Source organism: Poecilia reticulata, chromosome 9 (genome assembly GCF_904066995.2).
Source record: "Poecilia reticulata chromosome 9, P_reticulata-male-v2, whole genome shotgun sequence".
Classification (NCBI taxonomy): Eukaryota; Metazoa; Chordata; class Actinopteri; order Cyprinodontiformes; family Poeciliidae; genus Poecilia; species Poecilia reticulata.
In genome coordinates this window covers 16805232-16821244 of record NC_088838.1, presented here as the reverse complement: position 1 = coordinate 16821244, position 16013 = coordinate 16805232, and the positions used below count along the sequence as shown (strand labels likewise).

Here is a 16013-nt window from a genome sequence, read left to right as displayed (position 1 = left end):
TAAAAGTCAACATATAAAAATTATTCATTTCAAAGAGATGGAAATCAGGCACCCGAATGAGTTTAGATGCAAAAAATGTTTTTATTATAATTTGCCATAAAATGTGTTTCGTTTTCTCATGCAGCTTTGGCAAAAATATAATAAAAATGTACCAAGACCAAATAGGATGTTGTGCAGCACAGACCACGTTCAGAGGGTCCGTATTAATAAAATGGAAGTTGTTCAGTTTATTTGGAGAACATGTCACAGAAGTCATTCAAATGAAACAGGATTTTCATTTTTTTTTTTTCCTAACTCCCTCCAGCATTACATCCAGTGCAAACGCTGAGAAACACCAACCAGTTGTAGGTCAGTGGTCTTCACTATACATTTATCAACAGTTCTTCTTAGTTCCTTTTTGTAAACACAGTTAAACGGGTGGAAAATGTCGGAGGCGGTCGTCGCCACGTATTGGGACAACATGGCACAGACCGAACGAAGCAAGCTACAGTTAAAAAAAAAAACCCTCTGAGGAACACGAGGAAACAAAGACAAACGAGAGCTTCAAGGTTTCTCCTCAACCGCTAGAAACTCAAGAGTAAAACAGAAGATATCACTTACAATGAAATACGACGTCACAATGTGAACCGAGGACCGCTAAGCAGAGGATAGATAAACTAGCATAGAGCGCAGCATGCAGGCATGTCAGCCAGAACCAGAAACGCTGGTTTTGTGTTAAAACTTCCGAGTTCAATTAGAATTTCTTCATATATCCAGTCAAAAGAATTTAGCTAAAAGTATAAAGAAGTATAAAAGAAAAAAAAATAATTTAAGTACACAGAAAGAAAACTAAACATTCTTCATGGGGAAAAAAACAAAAACATCTAAAATGGAAGGAAAAACGATTCCCTTCCTGAAATATAAGAGTTAAGAGCAGAGTCAGTCCTGTTAGGAGAGATCAGAACAAATACAGTTTGTTGAGTCTGTTGCTGTGTTAAATAGTCTTTTTTATTTGTCTTCACAGCTGTTGGAGACAGCCAGAGTTGTGCCAAACATCTAGTGGTTCTGCTTCTGAACGCGCCACCTAAGCGTCCTCGGCCTCTAAAGAGCTCGTGGTCTCTTGGGGTTGATCTGCTTACTGGCTTGCTCCTCCTCCTGAAGTGTAGAGCGGAATGACTTCACTTTATCTGTTTTCAGAGAAGAAGAAGAAAAAAAAAAAAGACAACTTGAGTCAGCTTTTTCTCTCCCCCCTGCTTCAGTGTTCATGCTGCAGTCACACCTCTGAGCTCGGTGAGGATATCTATTTTCTGGTCGAGGATCTGCTCCAGCTGTGTGGCGTAAGACTCCACGTCGTAGTCCACCTCCTCGGTCATCTCCAGCAGCACCTTCTCGTCCTCCAGCCACCGGATGGATTCCTGACCCCCAGGCAGAGACAACACGGCTCAGACTCGAGAGTTTTTAAGTGAGGAATCAAAACGTGATCAGCCGAATCGGATCGTTTATTCTCGTTTTCACCTGGAAGACCGCTCTGTGGTCCTCCAGAACCTGCTCCTCCATCTCAACCAACTGGGAAACGGCTTCGTGGAAAGTGAAGAGCTGCGGAGAAACCTCTTCCTCCTGGAACATTAAAGCATCATTGGCATTTACATATAGAAACACAGAAACATACATATAAAATTAGTCATCACAAATAATATACACTCCCCTTAAATTTATTCCCATTTAGTCAGATTACAAAACCTCAGCTTGCTAAAGCTTCTAACTCCGCAGCCTGTTGGCTACGTTTTAGGTTTACAGTTATGTCAAACGGTTCACGGTGAAATTTCCAAAGCTGGAGATATTTCAGAACCTAACCTTGCAGTTCAACCTCAAAACTGGCATTTCTCATCAGTTTGTGGTTTTAACCTGACAACATGGAACAAACATCACAGTTTAGATGCCGAAGGACGTTTTGGTGCGACAACAAATAATTTAAGAAATTCCATTTTCAGAAATGTTTGTGCAACTTCTTAGGCAGTCTAGAAGCTAAACACAATGAGTTTGTTTTGTAGGTGAAATTTAAAGAATTCGCATCGTCTTTGCTGTGGCTCCGATCTTCCCTGCGGGACTTACATTCTGCTCACAGAGCAGTTTGAGGTCGTCTCTCTGCGGAGAGATGCTCAGCCACTCCTCGTCCAAAATGTCCAGCTGGTTGACGGCGTGGATGTTGGGTCTTCCGCCCTCCAACACCTGGTTGGGGTCAACCGTGAGCTCCTTCACCCTGCGGGAGCAAAAACAGACGACTCATCAGGTCCAGTTCTGCTCTGAGGTCAGCTTCTGTTTCGTGTAGTTTATGGAAATAATTATGGGTTGAAAGCATTTATTATTTGCTTATTATTACAGGGTTATTACAGTAGCAAGGCCATGCAACGATATATATGTATATATATATTAAAAAAAAGTCTCAGCCTTCATAACAAGAGTTTAAAAGCTAATAAAAATCCAACGAGGCATCATGGAGGTAATGAGGGATTACTGCCATGTCCCTGACCGATAAGTACCCAGTTAATTAATCGGTACTGAGAGCGGGATTACCTGCTGAGAGCTGGCTCAAACAAAAAGCTCATCCTGGCTGCATTACCAACAGCTAACAGTGAAGCTTTGAGCCACATTTTCATTCTGACTTCACAGCTTTCAGCAAGCCATGCAGATGTCACAACTACTGACAACACAGAACAAAAACCAAAAGACCAGACGGATGTGTGATGACGGTCAGAAATCACCAGTTGGAAATAATAGTGAAAGCGCAAATGCAATAGAAGTAGGGAAAAAAAGAAAAAAGGTGATGGGCTGGTGAAGCGACAGATGAGTTGTGATTTTATCAGGAGGAGGAGGAGCGTGCGGTGTTTGACCTGCTGGGAGAGGTCGCAGCAAAGTCATCGAACTCAAAGGTATTGGTGGGCGAGTGGTCAGGGCGACTCCCCTGACCGCCCTGGGAGAAGGGGATGTCTGACGGACTAATCCCAAACTCCTTCACTCTGAGTGGCGGCGCCCAAAGGAGCAGAGCGAGGGAGGCGGGAAGGAAGGAAGGAGAGAAAGCAGGAGAGAGGAGGAGTAAGAGAGAGAGAGTTGCAGATCAAACCGACAGTAGAAAACACACCGGCAGTCTGGACTATGTAAAGAAGGTAGAAGTGCTAATCAGGCTAAAATCCTCCCACCTGTTGGCGTAGCGCAGCGTGTTGAGCGTGTTTTCACAGGACGTCATTCCAGGAGAGATTGTTGCAATCTGTGGGGATACGGTACATTTAGATCAACGGGGATTACAGAGAACGGCCAATGTGGACACAGACGACGAGCTGACCATGCACGTGCGAGAGTTCTCCCCGATGAAGGAGTCTCTGAGGACCTGGGTGAGCTTACTGGCTCTGAAAGGAGTGTGTGGTTTGTTACGGCCAAGAGCTCGGATGCACTCCTGAAACCAAACACAAACGACGAGAAGAAATGAGAGGAATACCGTTCGGGGTGGGGGAAAAAAAAACAAAACAAGAAAAAAAAAAACTGCATGAGCCTTTCAACATATTTCACGCATGATTGCGTCACGGTCGCACAGACCACGGACCTTCAGGGCCAGCAGGCTTTTGTTTATCTCGGCTCCCTCCAGACGAGTCTGCCGATCGGCGCTCGATGTGTCGGCGCCTCTCTCGTTCCCTGCGAGGTCGATGAGCGAGAACTTCCCGTGCATCTTCCCCTTCCGTCGAAGGATGATCTGGAACACGGCGTGGCTCCGCGACGAGTGAGCGTTGGCCGACGTCTGCCCAGATGTTCTGGGAGGAAACGGGAAGAAAACGTGTAGGGATAATCATCAGATCAGCTGCTAGTAAGCAAACCGAGAAAGGATCAAGGAAATGCTGCCCCTTCAAGTTTCAGGTTAGGTTTGTTACAAACAAGAAGCTCAAAGTATTTGAATGGGATAGACCAGTGTAGTGGTGCATAACTGTGAGCTAGCAACGCATTGAGGTTTGTGGTTGTAAACTGGGTGTGTGCGCATTTACTGCAGGAGCCTTTAACAGACCATAATGCATCAGCCTCCACCTCCAACACCCCAGCCCAGCTCTACCTGCAGCTGTTTCCCACTTCAATAAGTTTTAGGACGTCTTCTGTGCACTTGACTTCCTTCTCCTGGAGCCCCACCACCTGCACCTGTTGCTTCCCGTCCTCCAGCACCCTCAGCTTAGCTTTACGATTCAGGAGGTCGAACACCTGGAGATGCAAACGCAAGAGTCAGCTTTTGGGCAGCGCAGGACGGTCCAGCAAACCGTTAAACAGCTCTTACTTTTCCACTGTAGATTTCAAAAAAGGTTGAATAAACTTGTAGATCCAGCTTCTTGTAGTTGGCTTTCTTCAGCATTTGGAAGACATCCCGGGCTGCGCAAAAGGAAACGCAACATTTGAATCCGTTTGATGTCAAAACAGTCCAAGTTTGTTTCGTTTAATCAATTAAAGGATTAAAATGAGTGCTCAAAGATGCCTCGTGCTTACCTGCTAATGCGTAAATTCCTTTAGAGCAGTCTTGGTTCTTCCCAGAGAAGTCTCCTCCCATCGTCTAAAACACGGTAAACATTTGAACAAATCTCACTTAAATATCCCGTCCAAGTTCTTCGAAACGTTTCTTTTTCGAACAGGTTCTCGCCGCTTTAAACTCACGTGTGTTTTACCGCTGCCTGTCTGACCATAAGCAAAGCAGGTGGCCATGCCCCGCTCAAAAATGGTCTCCACTAAAGGCCTGGCAGTAAACCTTCAGGATGAGACAACGTCGCGGACGTCAGTGAAGACGAGCCGCTTTTAGGACACGCACAAAACACACGGAGAGCTGGACGTCACACTTCTTCACAAACCTGTACACCATCTCGTTGCTGGAGCCGTCGTCAAAGGCGTAGTCAAAGCGGAACGTCTGGTTCTCCAAGTAGCGGGTGAGGTCCACTTTCTGCTTGGGTTCATGGACCATCACCACGTCCTTACTGGGGATGGTGATCACGTCTAGGTCCTTCATGGTCAGCTCTGGAAGCCAGCAGAAAGCAGCAGCATGAACGGCGCCTTGCAAACATCCGTCAAAGATTCTCACTTCCACGGGTGTTTTGTTGGAATTAAACACAAAATAGGGAATACTTGATATGATAATGACAGTTTTCACACAAATAATGTATTAAAAATGAGAACATCCCAACACAGCTGCTAAGTCTGTGGATATAATTTGGGTTCAGGAAGGGGAAAAAGTTGCTCTTTGGTCTCATCTGACCACAGCAACCTCTTCTTCCCACTTTTCCATGAAGATTTTATGAGTGCACAACTAATAGTGGTCCTGTCTGCAGATTTTATTGGATCAAACTCCAATAAAGTTCGCTGAAGTTTGCAACGGTAATGTGGAAGAAAATGGACTGGTTCGCTCTAAACTACGGCCGCACCTTTTTTGTTGAGTGGACGTTTCCTCACACAAACACATATTCTGTGCTCTTCGATCTACAAGGAGGAAGAGATAAAGATTTTAAATGAGTTATCGACAACCTGCAACTTTCAAACAAAAAAGCAGCAGCAGCAGCTCTGGCTTCTGCTCACCACATCAGCAGTGGTCAGGGGCCGGTAGTCCAGGCTGGCCCGGAAATCTCGGATCATGTACATGATCTCATAGTTGGGGATGGTGGTATCCACCTCCTGGAAAACAACATGGAGATCAGGAATTTAAAAAAACAAAAACAAAACGCTTTACACATAAAATGTCATTTTTGTCTGCAGGAAACTGATTGAACGCTGCTGCACCTGAGCTCGTTTCTCTCTGAGCTCCTGCTGCTGAAGCCGGCGCCTTTCTCTCTTCTCCTGCAGCTTCTCCACCTCCTTCACGCAGTTCGACTTCCTTCTCGCTGCCATTGGGAAAGAAGAAACGGCAACACCTCCGGTTTTAAAACGACGCATCAGTGGCTTGTTTATTTCACCACTTTTTCCACACTGGTGGCATTCACAAAACTAAAGGGAAACCCTGCACAGCAAAGCTGAAGAGTGACAGTGCAGTGGCTGGCACACCGTGTTTCCACCATTAAACACTAGCTGCTTTCTCTTCGTAGCCAACAAAAGGCCTTCAGAGAGTCCAAAAGCCTTCTCTTGTTACGTCTGCCTTTAATCTGTTCTATCAGACACAAAAGAACTGGAAGCAATAAGAATGTTTCGTTTTTATTCCATTCTTTCATAACTTATGCTAAATAAAACTGTCTCAATAAACACGAGACCAACCTGACTGTTACCCAAAACTCCCAGCCTGATTAGTGTTGCTTCAGATCAATCAGAAACAATTAGTAACCACAACAGGATACATGTTAGAGAAATGTGAGTAAAAAACACTTCAAATTTGACCAAAAAAAAAAAAAAACAGTTTGTGATCAACTGGTTGGCTCAAGCTGCGATACTGCGCTGGCCCCCCTGCTGGCTCCAGTACCACTAAACCTAGACTATGAGAGCAGGAGGATTAATAATCTGCTCTAATCTGCGAGAAGATGATGAGCTGGGTCAGTACCAGGACAAGAAAGTCGGAGAGGAGTGCAGCACCACGCGTCGCCCAGTTATTCAGACCAATGGAAAAGAGGCTGATGGGTAAAGAAGCAAAACAGAGGAGGGGGGGGTCCCGTCTTCCTCCGAGTCCAAACAGTGAGCACTTTCAGTGAGGTAACTGAATTCACTGCAAAAACACTAAATATTAAAGAGTTTTGGTCTAGTTACTACTGCTAATATCATAGTACACTGGAAATAAGACAAAACTAACTTCCAGTTAACTTTTTAGCAAAAATATAGGAGCTTGTTTTAAGTTCCATAATGTAACTTGTATGACAGAATTGTCATGTTCCAACGGCAGATTATGTCACACGTGACCAGTTCTATCTCATCAATATTAAGGAATTACTGACCTAAAACAACCTCCTATTACTTGATGAAAAGTTACTTCTACTAAGATGTTTGCACGAGAAACCAGACGGAAAATACTTGGTAAGATTTTGTGTTTTTGAAGTCTAACAGTGCGACACAAGCATCTTCTCCATGTGTGCATGTGTGTGACTCAGCAGAAATCAGCGCAGCCAAACAGCAGCACTGATGTCCTCGTTTTGCTCCCTAATACCCAGAAAGCTTAACCGAGGCACGGATTGGGTGGTGCTGCTTCATCTCCGCACCACAGCTCCCGACAGCACGCTCAGGTTCTAGTGGGGAAAACTAACAGAATCACCACGAAGCACTGAGGGCCGGGGTAACGAGCAGGAGATACATACACAGCTGTCCAAGCTCCTTTCTGGACATCAGTGAGGATTCTGTGATAAATGTGATCGATAAAATATGAAGAATTAAGCTCTGTCCCATAACCAGAAAGCGTCTTAACGTTTTTGATTAAAATACAAATGGATGCAACACATTTCATTTGCAGAAGTGATTAAGTGCTTTTGGCAAAATGAGAGAAAACTGTGCTGGATGGGAAACCGTTCTGCTTTGTCCGTTTACCGTTCTGTTGCTGCTGCTGCGTCTGAAGCTGAGTGGGCTGCTGGACTGGAGGAGGTGGAGCCGGATCCGGCTGCTGAGGCTGTAGCGGTCTGGTTCGAGTCGGAATCGCTAAGAGCAAAAAGTCACAAAATAAATCTATGCGTTTACATTTCCTGTGTTTAAAAAAAAAAAAAAAAAAAAAAAAAAAAGTTTTATTCCAATCACTTGATTCAATCCAAAACTTTCAAATGGTCTGACAACATTTTGAGACACGAGTTATACATGTATACAACATGTTAAAACTTTATAGCGACTCTTTAAAACACAGTTGGATATGCGGTTAAGTATTTCCACTAGTTATACATAAATGCAGTTTAACAGTCTGAAGCAAACCTCTGTTGTCCTTGGAAGGAGTTTCATTTTTAGTAGGTGCTATCGTCCGCCGGTTCTGTAAAAAATTAAATAAATAAATTAGATACTCCAAAACAAGACTACACAAAATTATCCAAATGACACTTGGATATCCACAAACAAATGTTGTTAGGCCCTGCAACAGTGATTGCAAAGCTGCAAAAAGAGTATTTTAACAGAAAATAAGAATATTTTGTACTAAAGGTTTTTTTGTTTGTTTGTTTTTTATTTGGTGTTACAATATTTACCTTTGCAATTTTGTTGACTTTAGCAGATGTGGGTGTGGGAGGGGGAGGAGTCTCTGGGCTGGGGGCAATCTCCTCATCTGGTGCTACGTCTGGATTAAGTGCAAAAATACTCTCCAAATCGATCTACAGTACAAAAAAACAGTACATGTTTAGCCTAGATGAGCACATGCCAATTATTTAATTTTTTTGACAGTGTACAATAACACATTACTTTAATACAATACACATAAATACAGAAGAGGATTAGGGCCACTGGAAAAAAAATAAAACAGTTCTGACTTTAATCTCAGAATTCTGAGGAAAAAAAGTCAGAATTCTGAGATTAAAGTCAGAATTCTGATAAAAAAGTCAGAACTGTTTTTTTTTTTTTTTCCAGTGGCCCTAATCCTCTTCCGTACATAAAAGCACAAAAATAGAAATAAAATTAAAACTAAGCCAAATGTAAAAAGTGGACCTCAGTTTGATTGTGTGAGTCGTGTCTCTAGTCGAAGGATAGAAAAATAAAATATCTGATGTGTTTGGACACATTTCCACAGACATAACAAACCCTTCTTTTTACAGAATACGCACATGAATACTAACATACTCAACTACTTTATTTGCATGGATTAATTTAACTTTTTTTTTTTTAGAGTTAAATGGTTATGAAAAAAATAGGAATAAACAGGAAAAACAAAAGACGAGGACAATAAAAATGTTAGTTCTGAAATTACACTTAATTCAGAACTAACATTCTGAATTCGCAGTGAAAACATTTCACTGCGATAAACATCCCGGGTACTTGACGAACAGAACAGCCCTCCAGTTAAAAATGATGGACCCGTAACTTAAAAATAAAAAACAGGATTTGCAGGTTTACATGCAGAAGGTGACGTTCAGTGGGATCTCAGGACGTGCAAGAAAGTTGCATAATCCTGGCAGCACTGGAATGCCTCAGGATGCATTATTCATCGCAATGGAAAGTCAGAGCCTGCTGGGGACACGGCTCTGAGAGGCAATAAATGGCTGGTAAAGTGGTGCTTTTACCTCTTTCCCTTTTGTGTCCCCGTTTTCTATCCATTCCACTGTGACGCTCTCATTGTCCTCATTCATAGACGTCACCATTGCCTGATGTATACGTCCTGGGAAAAATGGGAAAGAGTAATAATCATAAGACAAAGTCGGGCTTATGGTTTAAGTTGGGTCAAAGGTAAAGCATTTACCTGCATTTCCTCTGGTATCAAATATTAATTATAAATCTACACTAAAGTTTGATTACCTCTGGATAGATGTGCTTCTGCGAATGTTATTACCGGGAAAGTCGAAGTCACGGACAGTGAAAAAATAACGAGAGTGTGAAGTGAAACAAATTTAATCCTGAGACAAGTTTAATAATTATTTTTAACCTAATAGAAGACAGAGGAGTGCGTTTTATGCGCGGCGGGCCGCTGTCATGTGAGAGCAGGAAAACAAGCTGGGGCTAATTTCAGTTCTTTCAGCTTATGAGTGTCTGATTAACAACAATTAGAGCCACAGATAACGGAGCAGAGCCCAGCTGCTGCCGGGCCACAGGCTTCTCTCCGCCCCCTCTGTCTGTCTGTGGTGGAACAGGAACAGCTGTAAGGAGCCGCTTTGCTCCTCGCCTCTGTGGATGTGACAGCACGCTGTAAGCTCCCCTCTCTCAGCCCCAGGAAACACCGTGTTCCAGTTATTTATTATTCAGATAAAGCTCAGAAGCCAGCGAGCGAAGATGTTTTCGGTGTTCCCAAGTCTTGTAGGTCCGACTGATTTAACATGCCCTCGTTATTTTCCTCTCAAAACAGTAAAAAAAAAAGATCTACTTGTAATCACCCCCCCACACCCCCGTTTCTGTTTACTGGGGACTAGAAATCTGCTTTCTAAATACAATTTCTGCATTTTTAACATATACGATTGAAACAAACTGGGGAAGATGTGAGTAACCTTAACAGGAGGTTCTACCTTAAATGATATTTTGCTGCTTTTCCAGCCTGAGCGACAAAGATACGCGACTGCTTTCCGTCTCTGCCTGGAACACTTTCACTGAAAAACACACACCTTCCTAAAACTTTGGACGCTGTGAAAACCAAGTGTGCGATAGTGAGGACCAGCAGACGTGCTTCAAATATAATCTTGAGTAACGTAAACTTTTAAGAAGTATAACAAATAATAATAAGCACAACAAAATAAAAAATATCAAGTTGAGCAGTCTGAGTAGTCTTGCCAGTGGTTTTCGCTCGTGCCTTTATCACATGTTCAGACTCCTGTAATTCTCTGAATGCAAACATTGATTAGTCATTTTTTTTAATGAGGCAACTTACAGGAAGTAGGAACGTATAAATCCCGTGTTGGACTCGCTCCACCCGCTTCCTGTCCACTACAGGATTGATTAGGATTTTATTGCCGTTTTAAAGGTTCCCAATTGTCTGGCCCCATATTATCGGCAGGAACAACAATAAGTCGACTCTGTAACACCGGGGTCAAACTTTTGACTTGGCAGTAACTTGAATCAACATTTCATTTTCTGTATCTTTTTATATTTATCCCTCTCTTTTATGTAATAAATATGTTAAGTTTTATTCTCATATTTATCCCTCAGATTTTTTATCGTTTTTGTTTGCTCTTGGTTGTGTTCAATCATCACTGAATAGCGCTTTGATGCACTTTTTCTATGTTACGCGTTTTATAAATTAAGTTGAAATTGACTTAAGTACTCAGATTTTTTTATCTTTGCTGTTGCCAAGGTCACCTGGAAGAGGAGGCAGTTGAGCTGACCTGAATGTTTAATACTTTGAGGCGTTTTTCAACAATTAGCCACTGGGATGCCTGAAAATGGATGAGTTTGGCAAAAGGTGAAAAAGTTTAGAAAAAAAAAAAAGAAAAAAGATCAATTCACTCAGCTTTGCAGTTTTACTATATAAAATAAATACTTGTTGCCTGGTTCTTTCTCCAAAGCTGTTTTTTGACATGATTTATGTTTTTCTTCTGTAAATCAGACCATACATCTATAATATCGATGCATTTTATTACCAATGATGGCGAGTGTTCTGTCACAACATGTATTGCAAAATTTATGCATCAAAATCTAAAACACTTTAACCAATATATGATACTGTCCTTTGGATTAGATAGATAAGAAGTTTATTTAAATAAATTTCCCACAAATCAATGCGTCTCCTCCAAACTCAGCACATGTTTGAACAGCCATCAAGAAGAGCTGCCTTTACTCTATGTGACAGGACTTCATCTCTTTGTTAAACAAAAAATAGGGTCGATTTTATTTCGTTTATAATAAAAGTTTTACATGTTTAAGACACAATGTGTATATAAAGCAAACCCAAAGCCTGGTGATTGTCATAAACAGAAGAAAACTTAACTCGGCTGCACTCAAGAAGTCTGTGCAACCTGTTAGCAGAAATGTGTACGTTTTTTTTTTTTTTACTCACAAATCTGTAGTGAGTGAAAAACATTTTGTCTTCAAACACATGCCTTCCAGTGAACCCATCACTAGGATGCACAATATATTACCATTTACATTGGTATTGGTCGACATGAGTCACTTTTTAACATATTGTTTCTATAACTATAGATGAGGACAGGAGAAAAGATCGACCAGTAAAAACAGGATAATTTCTTCTTTCTCCTTAGAATGCAAGAACAAAACAACGTTGCTCGTTTTGTTCTTCACGTCTCATTATTTTTAGTATGTCTACTACCCCAAATATTGTTATACTTATGCATGTGTGTGATTAAGGGCGCTCCTTCTGTTATTATATATTGTTAATGAAACAAAAAAAATGAATAGACTAAAGAAATTCTAATCAAATATTACGAGGAAGACAATATAACCACAAAAATGTAGTGAATGCATGCAGAATTAGTTTGAAAAGTAGATATATAAAGTGTTTGATCTATAACCAGTGACGTCGTTTTCCACCTTTGTGACCTGATTGTACATCGGTGCTGCTTTTTTATTCATCTGGTCACCATGTGAAGAGCATCAAGCGCACAGCGTATGCTCTTTGAGCGACGTTGTACACCTGCATGCTCCGGATACGAGGCCGGGAAGCAGCACATGATGAATTTTAAAATCTTCAACCTGTTTCTATTTAAGCTAAAGATGCAGAGCTTGAACATAATCAAACCCTTTGCATGTATTTTCTGTGACTAGGAAAATTGAAAATAATGGTGCCGGTTAATTAGTTTTGTTTTTCTGCTGTAGCTTGTCCCTCATTTGCAACTAAATCTACCCATTCAAAAACTTTTTTTTTTTTACATCTCTTTTGATGTCACATAAGGTAGTTCGTTGATACGAGTTGCAGAGTCATTTTTATTTTGTGCATTAGTGTCATTTCTATTCATTTTAAGAGGAAATGAATGTATTCCATTTATTCTGAATACAAATAGTGCTTATTTGTATTCTGTACACAACTTCTGGGAAGCATCTGAGCTCTAGCAATGTGACATAGATTTTTAATGTATGGACAAAGTTATTTTATAAAGATAAATCACACGGCCTAGTCGATGTTCCACTACGAAGCTGGAATGGAAACAACGATGATATCTGGCAGGACACAGAACTGCTGCCAGCCAGACAGACTTGATGAGCCCGGCGCTACCATTTAGCACCGCGGTACCTGCAGTATTCATTCCAGTCAACAGCGACGGGAAGAAATAAAACCGAAAGATCACATCCCCGTGTAGCCACAGAGACAAAAGGTATTCAGGTGAACTCAAGAGTTCAGAGTTCACAAAGAAGTGATATTATTATTAAAATATGCAGTCTAGAATTGCTGCACATCTTCCTTTATTTGATTTTCATCAAATTGAAAAAAGTGCTTAAAAGTGCAAGCTGTAATAATAAAAGAATGGCCAATACTTGATAAGATCATGTAATGTACTTTAACATTTATTAAAAAAATAATAATATAAACCAACTAATAAACTAACAATAAATAGTTACTTCCATGGCATCCCTGTTTTTTTATTTTATTTTATTTCCCAGTCTTACTTATATGAGGAATCAACATGAGGCGGAAAATAAAGTAGGGGTGGATAAGCGAGAGTCCTGGCAGAAACAGGAACAGATGGGGTGGTGGCTAATAGCCTGAATCTGGCTCTAGTCTGGACCAGCCCTGCCACAAACCCTCAGAGAGAGGGCAATCCCTGCTCTGGACACAACGGCTACTAGCAGAAAGCAGTCACATATACTACCCCTTCTCTTCAAAACCTATCAGAAAAGAGAAAATGTCTTAGATGAATGGAGAAATAAAGACTTCAATTATGAAAGCAAAGTTTGCCAAGGAGTTCCGTTCACTGACTGCATCAAGGTTTTGTTTGATTTCATCTTGGTGTTGTGGCAAGACTTGGATCTGCTTATTTAAAAGAAACATCTTACTCAATGCGGCTTTTTAAAGGCACTGTCGTCACTTTTGATCTAGATGTTAAAAGCAGGTGTGTCCTGAGAATACGCCTGTCTATTGTCTTGTCAGTGCTGAACATGGCATGACAACGTTTAGGGAATGCCTTATTTTACTTTTGATCAGTAATGTTTCCAATAACAACGAATTCGCATGCTTACCGGATAATTTTTGACCTAAAAAGAAAACGTTAAATAAATATGACACCCCAAAATGGGAGATGATTTTATAAAATAAGAGCTTAAGTTTGACTCCAGTAACTGATGAAGCCGGGAAACAGCCCAGTTAGCCGTTAGGCTAACAACTAGCTAATGCCGCTCTCAGCAACGATAATAAGTTAGCAAGCCTAGCTTGCCTAAATATAAATATTTATCAAAATACATTAGTATGGCTCTAAAAACACACGTAATTTACAGATATATTATGATTTTTTTATTTCTTCTATTGATGTTATTAAACGATAACATTTTACAGGTGCGGCAAAAATGTCCTAAATTGATCCAGACGTTTGCTAACAAAGATAAGCCTACTCCATTCAAATGCCAAGGCCGAGCTGAAACTCGCCGCCCAACCTGTCCTGGCGGCTTATGTTTCCGTCTGGATGTGGCTAATGCTAAAGCAAACGTTAGGCTCTGCGGCCGAGGCTGGGGAACAACGGTTGCTATATTCAACAGACCCACAGCAACAAAGATCCCCAAACAACTAAGTCCGACAAGAAGAAGATAAAAAGAGCGGACAGAGTGACAACTTACCATCACTCCGCTTAATCTCCACGTAAGTACCGACGACTATCTTCCCAAAGCCTGACGCCATTCTACATCACTTAAAAATAACAAACACAAGACTACAGACTTAATGTAAGCCGGGAGAATGCAGCGCCTTTCGGTGTTTTAGGTTTGGGAGGAAGATGCAGGGGCAGATTACGTAGCTACCAGGACTGCTTCCATTATTTCCGGTCCGGTATTTCAAAATAAAACACATCAGAATTGGACTCTGTTCTAATGATTGTATACTTGTAGAATTTTCACTTTTGACACTGCATAACAACAAACTACAGCGTATATTATCGAATTTTATATATCAGACCATCACAAGGTAGATTAGCCAGTTTTTTTAAACAAGGGAGATCATTTATCAGAAAAGCACAAAAGAAGCCTGCAGTAAATCTGAAGGAGCTGCAAAGAAACAGTTGAAGTAGGTGAATATTCAGGCTTTGGCCCTATAACTTTGACTTTTATGAAAGAATGACAAGATTGTTGAATTGAAAAATGTTTATTTAGCTCAAAGCATATTTGTATATTAGAATGGCCCCATCAAAGTCCTAAATTTAGCTGAGAATGCAGTACTTGAAATTCAATATTCACAGATCTTCCAATCTCTTGAGATATTTTCCAAACAAAAATGGGTAAAAGTATCAGTCTCCAAATATGGTAGATGTATACTTCTTAAATGTCCAAGCAAAGCGTCGACTCAGAGCAGAATGCAAAGCACATCACACTTTTCAGATATTTTTATTTAAGAAGATTAAAGCCACATACACTCTTATCAATTTTGCAATTACGTACAACACTGTGTTTGCCTTTCACAAAACATCCAGTTAAATAGTCTGTAGTTTGCAATGATGCTACAATATGTTGCTTCTCATATTGTCACTACAGACAAGAAGTCCTGTTCAGATGTGTAGATTTGGAGGTTAGTGATGGGGTCATTGCAACAATGAAAATTTTGTTGTTTTCAGAAATAACAAGTCAAAGTGGAAAATAAATCAACATCTTGTCACTCACCAACCAAAGCACAGTGGATTAATTATAAGAAACACTGTCCCATTTTAAATAAGAACATTATGTTTAATTACCCACACACATTATTCACCCATGCAATACCCACAAGATATCTCTGTTCATATCGATTATTATTCTGCACGTTGATCCTACCTCAGTCCAGTATTCAGCAACACAGTCAGCACACGATCTGGACAGCAGTTTAGCAATAAGGCCTCCAGAGTCTGGACTTAACCGACCCATGTCTTCATCCATGTGGCTCTGCACGTACTTGCTTAATGATTCCAGTATTTCTATGAATAGTGTTTTATCTTGGTCAGAGCATGGGCAGCCAATAGAAGTTGTATGTTCTCACCATACATATGTTACCAACTTATTTATGTGATGGAAATACATTTTTTAATGTTGGATATCTCATGCTCCTCTAATGTCTCCCACAAATTTACAACAAACGGACAGTTAGCTTGAAAATAGCTTAAAAGAAATTTAATTTTCTTTTAAATGTTTATTTAGCTCAATATATATATATATATATATATATATATATATATATATATATATATATATATATATATAAAAACAGAACCGGATTTAGTTTGTGGGAGGACCATGCTAACAGAAATGATGCGATCCGGAAAAATAAAGTTGGTAATACTCGCAGGTTTCTCAGAGGGGAAGCCTTATAC

The 16013-nt window shown here is 40.7% G+C and overlaps 1 protein-coding gene across 4 annotated transcripts; it reads right to left on the bottom strand.

The window, feature by feature from the left end:
• Positions 1 to 203: 203 nt before the first annotated feature.
• On the bottom strand, positions 204 to 14505 carry kif2a (kinesin family member 2a). 4 transcript variants are annotated; one of them, XM_008418844.3, is made up of 22 exons: positions 14299 to 14505; positions 9156 to 9250; positions 8130 to 8252; positions 7864 to 7918; positions 7492 to 7599; positions 7266 to 7304; positions 5773 to 5873; positions 5572 to 5667; positions 5421 to 5475; positions 4854 to 5016; positions 4663 to 4753; positions 4498 to 4561; positions 4292 to 4383; positions 4076 to 4218; positions 3578 to 3782; positions 3320 to 3430; positions 3177 to 3244; positions 2871 to 2996; positions 2092 to 2239; positions 1495 to 1596; positions 1259 to 1394; positions 204 to 1166 (listed from the first exon to the last, which is right to left on the bottom strand). In XM_008418844.3, the coding sequence occupies exons 1-22, from the start codon at positions 14357 to 14359 to the stop codon at positions 1081 to 1083; spliced, it is 2268 nt and encodes a 755-aa protein (XP_008417066.1). In that variant the 5' UTR covers positions 14360 to 14505; the 3' UTR covers positions 204 to 1080. The 4 variants fall into 4 exon arrangements, with proteins under 4 accessions (XP_008417066.1, XP_008417068.1, XP_008417067.1 ...); XM_008418846.3 differs by lacking the exon at positions 2871 to 2996 and having other exon boundaries at positions 14299 to 14504; XM_008418845.3 differs by lacking the exon at positions 7266 to 7304 and having other exon boundaries at positions 14299 to 14504.
• Between the last annotated feature and the right edge of the window lie 1508 nt (positions 14506 to 16013).

Bases quoted from the DNA above. Each gene is read 5' to 3' on its own strand.
- kif2a (XM_008418844.3), bottom strand. From the start codon at position 14,359: ATGGCGTCAGGCTTTGGGAAGATAGTCGTCGGTACTTACGTGGAGATT. The intron at 5,874-7,265 runs GTATGTATCTCC...TCCCAATGGCAG, and splicing joins AAAGGAGCTTGGACAGCTGT to CGAGAAGGAAGTCGAACTGC. The intron at 2,240-2,870 runs GTCAAACACCGC...TTGCTCCCGCAG, and splicing joins GCTGCGACCTCTCCCAGCAG to GGTGAAGGAGCTCACGGTTG.